The 3,973-nt window shown below is 63.5% G+C and overlaps 1 protein-coding gene across 1 annotated transcript; it reads right to left on the bottom strand.

The window, feature by feature from the left end:
• Positions 1-249: 249 nt before the first annotated feature.
• INAFM2 (InaF motif containing 2) lies at positions 250-3,401 on the bottom strand. The gene has a single exon (XM_051822521.2). It carries the CDS (start codon positions 2,835-2,837, stop codon positions 2,370-2,372), a length of 468 nt encoding a protein of 155 aa, XP_051678481.2. The 5' UTR covers positions 2,838-3,401; the 3' UTR covers positions 250-2,369.
• Between the last annotated feature and the right edge of the window lie 572 nt (positions 3,402-3,973).

Genomic DNA, 3,973 nt, shown 5'->3' with positions numbered 1-3,973 from the left:
TTGGCTTTCTCCAGTGGCTGAGCCAGAGCTCACCGCTCTGCTGGCCCCAGGGCGGCTTCCCGGTGAGGATGGGCTCCGCCAGCCCTCACTAATCAATCCAGTCCAGCCAGGGGCACTGCCGACAGCTGGCCAATTGCTTCTGCCTCCTAAACCTATTCATCACCACCCATCCACATCTCAGGCCACTTAACCCCTCAGTCTCTACTGCCCCACCACGTAATGCTGAGAGAAATGATCGCCTCACACAGCTTACGCAGAGTTCTTAGAATGTATTTTTGTTCACCTGAAAAATAAAACTTTTAAAAAATATACAGGACTTTTTGAGTACAGGTATATCTTGAATGGCTGAATTATAAATAATGTCTCTGGTTATGTTCACAGCTAGGGCTGGAGCCAATGTCCCAATTCCAGCGAAGGCGTCGGAGGGTCGGGAGGCCAGCAGCTGGATCTACGAGTGGTCTCTCCAGCCTCTCTGATCCATCCCAAAGTGGATCTAAACAGTCCAGAAAGCGGGGGCAGGAAGGGGACAGGGAACTGGACTCCCAGACGTTCTCCTGTGAGTTCAAAGGGTTCTTGGAATAAGAGATCAATTTACAAATTATTAAAATATAGGACTAAAAATTCACACAGTAAATATAAATTACAGCTATTATAGTTATAAAGTGGCATCTTGTGGTTCTCCCTCTAGTCTCCCACCGAAAAATGGAAAAGGCCTCCCACGCTTCCTAATGCTGAAGTCGTGGTCGGCTCCTAAGAAATGTCCTCTAGGCCAGAGACCTCGGGGGTGCTGCCAGCCAGCTGGGAGGCTGCAACAGCTCAGTTCTGTTATTGTGCCCACAACAGGACATGGCTTAGAGCAAGGCTGTTCCCCTGTAAACCTGGCTCAGTGCTCGGGTTGCAGGCCAGAAGCCTGCAAGACAAACTGCTTCAGGACTCAGGTGGGTCAGGTTTTTGTCAAAAAAAAAAAAAAAAAAAAAAAAAAGCCAGTGCATTTCCCAAAAAGGAAACGCCAGAGGGCTTGCTATCTTGTCATTACCCACACTCAACTGCCCAACTGCAAGAGCAGGAGGAAGTAGGATCCACACTGAGGAAGGACCACTCCGCTGCCCCAGAGCTGATCGCCGCCCCTCTGCACGGCTGCAGGCAGCATTCAGCCTTGGCCTGGCTGGGCTACGGAAGCTCCCCCCGGCCTTCCCCAGTCCTACAGCTGGAGGACCCCATCAAAGCGCTGGTGCTGTCCCAGGGCAGGGCTGCTTTGTCACTACAGACTCAAGGAACAGGGAGCGCGAAGGTGAATCAGATGAGAGCTTGAGGAAGGGGAGAAAGACGAGACCGAGAGAGGACCTTGAGGAGCAGGAACACACACACACTTGCCGGCCACTCTCCTTAGAAAAGCCTGCTCTTCTAAAAAGACCTCCGAGAGGGGAGGGTGGCCGTGGAAGCCGGCGGCGGCAGGGCTCTTCCCTGCCTTCCTCCCTGGCCCGCATCCAGACACTTGGGGCCCCAGCAGGAAGCCACTGTGGTGTGGGGACTGGGGCGGGAAGAGCAGGGCATCAGTGCATCCCCTGCGCCCCGGCCCCGCTCTCACAGCTAAGGTTGTCCACAGCCTGAGAACCATCACAGCGTTTGTGGAAGAAAGCCATAAACCTCTCTCTGAAATGAGAGGGTGGGGCAGGGAAAAGAGGGGCGATGACAGGAACTGTCTCTGTGCCCTTCTGGCTAGGTGTACTTTGGGGCCCGGCGACCAGCCCTGGTGTGACCCCATCAGTCGGTAGCTACCCAGGGTGGGGGAGGGGTCCTGCGCTTCTATGTGATTACATCTTCTAGTGCATATGTCGACAACTATATACAGGGATCTATAAATTAAATGCATCTCTGGCCACTGCAACTAGGTTGACGTACCTGAGCTCCACTACTTTTGGTGCCCTCCTCCTGGCGAGAGCTTCAGCTTATATTAAAAAAAAAAAAAAAAAAAAAAAAAAAAAAGGAGCCAACAGCTCTCTCTTTCCCCTGAGTCTGGAGGGGAAAGCCCGAGACACCCCTGCGCGTAGGGTACACCAGAGCGAGCGAGCGAGCGAGCGAGCGGCACACAAGGGTTCCTCGCTGGGATCTCCACCCTTCACCCCATCCCCCTTATGGCTCAAGGCCCTGGCGCAGAACGGTCCTCGGAAGACCAAAGCCTGAGCCCCCGGCGAATCGTGGTCCCGTGGCTGTTTAAGATCGGGCTGCGGGCCACCGGCTCTTGGACTGAGTGGGCGATCATGGGGTTGCGGGGGGCACTCCCACGGGCTCCCCGCGCCGTCCGGCCGCCAAGTCTAGCCTCCGGGCTTGCAGAGGGTAGTTCCCCGCCGCCCCCAGAGCGGAGGGGCTCATCGACTCCCGGGCGCCGCCGCCGCCGCCTCCTCCGGGTCCTCGTCCTGGCCCCGCGGCCGCTCGAGCGGCCCGGCCGGGGCATCGCCTGCAGGGGGCTCCGGAGGCGCGGGCCGCGCAGCCTGCAGCGGGGGCGCGGCGCGCGGCGCCTCGCGGCGGGACGACCGGGTGGTGTTGGGCCCCGCCGCCGCCGCCGCCCCCGAAGTCCCCGACGGGCCGGTGGCGTTGGAGCCGCCGGGGGGCGGGCCGGAGGCTCCGCCCGAGGTCCCGGCGCCCACCGGCTGCCAGATGAGGCTGTAGTAGACGGCGAGCACGATGGCGGCCAGCGACACGGAGAGCACGTAGGCGAACACGGTGGCGAGCCGGACCCACTTCTTGTTGGTCTTGGCCGCCATCTTCGCCTTCTTGTCCCCGGTGTAGGTGGCCGGCTTGCCCCGCTCGGCCGGGGCCGAGTCGCGCTCCTTCATGGGGGGGCCCCGGCCTTTGCCCCGGTGCTCCACGGCCCCGGCTGGAGGGGGGCCTGGCGGCCTGCGAGGACTGGGCAGGGGCGGCCCGACGCCCTCGGTTCCCGGCGGCTCGGCGCTCCGCCGCCGCTCCTCACGCCGCCCGCCCGTCGCCCGCCACCGCGTCGCTGCGGCCGCCGACGGGGCCTGGGCCAGTCACCGCCGCCAGCGCCGCCGCCGCCGCCGCCCCGTCAGCTGCTTCCCCGCCGCCGCCACAGCCACAGCTGCCACAGCCGCCCGACTCCGCGTCCCCATCCGCCGCCGCCGCTGCTTTCTCGGCCGCCGGCCGCCCGGTCTCCAGTGGCCGCGCGGACCGCGAGCTGCTCCGGCCGGCTCCCCCGCCTCGCGCGCCGGCCACCGGGGCGGGGAGCGCGCCGCTGGGGCTGCCTCTTAAAAGGGCGACGCCGAGGCCCGGAAGTGCCGCGCGGGGAGGCGGGCTGTGGCCGGGCGTCGCGCGCCCGCGGGGACGCCCCGTTAAGACACGGTGACGGGAGGCGGGCTCTTAAAAGGGCGACGTCGCCGCGGCCCCGCGCCGGCTGGCGCGGCGCGGACTGGCGCCCCGGGCGCTTCTTTAAAAGGGGAACGGCGTAGAGCGGGGCGGGGTGCGGAGCTGAAAGGGGGGCGGAGGGGCGGGGAGCGCGGGCGGAGCGCGGAGCTGCGGCCGCGGGCGCGTCCCTGCTCCGCCGTGACAGGTGCAACGGCAGCATCCCGGCTGCGGCTCCCTGGCCTCAGCTTACCCCCTGCAGTGTGTGTGTGTGTGTGTGTGTGTGTGCGCGCGGGTGTGTGTGTGCGCGCGCAGGTGATGCCGCGTTAGCGCTGTCGGCTGGCGCCCCGCTCCGCGCACTTGCTGGGCAGGTCTCCCAGGTCCCTTCACCCCTAAGGAGCCGGGTGCTCGTCCAGGGGAGGCCTCAGCTGGTCGCGCTCCTTCTCGCAGTCCAGGCTGCGATCTGGACCCAGAATTCTGCTGGAACTTTCCCAATTCCCTGTCCGCTCGGTGCTCCGGAATCAGGCCGTCCAAAGCTGCTGGAGCCTCTGAGACAGAGCCACGGGCTAACTGGCTCTAGACACTCACCTGCCACCTAGGTCCCCACGTTCCCACT

This window comes from Oryctolagus cuniculus, chromosome 12 (genome assembly GCF_964237555.1).
Source record: "Oryctolagus cuniculus chromosome 12, mOryCun1.1, whole genome shotgun sequence".
NCBI lineage: Eukaryota > Metazoa > Chordata > Mammalia > Lagomorpha > Leporidae > Oryctolagus > Oryctolagus cuniculus.
Note: the sequence above shows the minus strand (reverse complement) of the source record. Positions and strands in the feature narration are given on the sequence as shown.

Coding starts and splice junctions, on each gene's coding strand:
- INAFM2 (XM_051822521.2), bottom strand. CDS start 2,837: ATGAAGGAGCGCGACTCGGCCCCGGCCGAGCGGGGCAAGCCGGCCACC.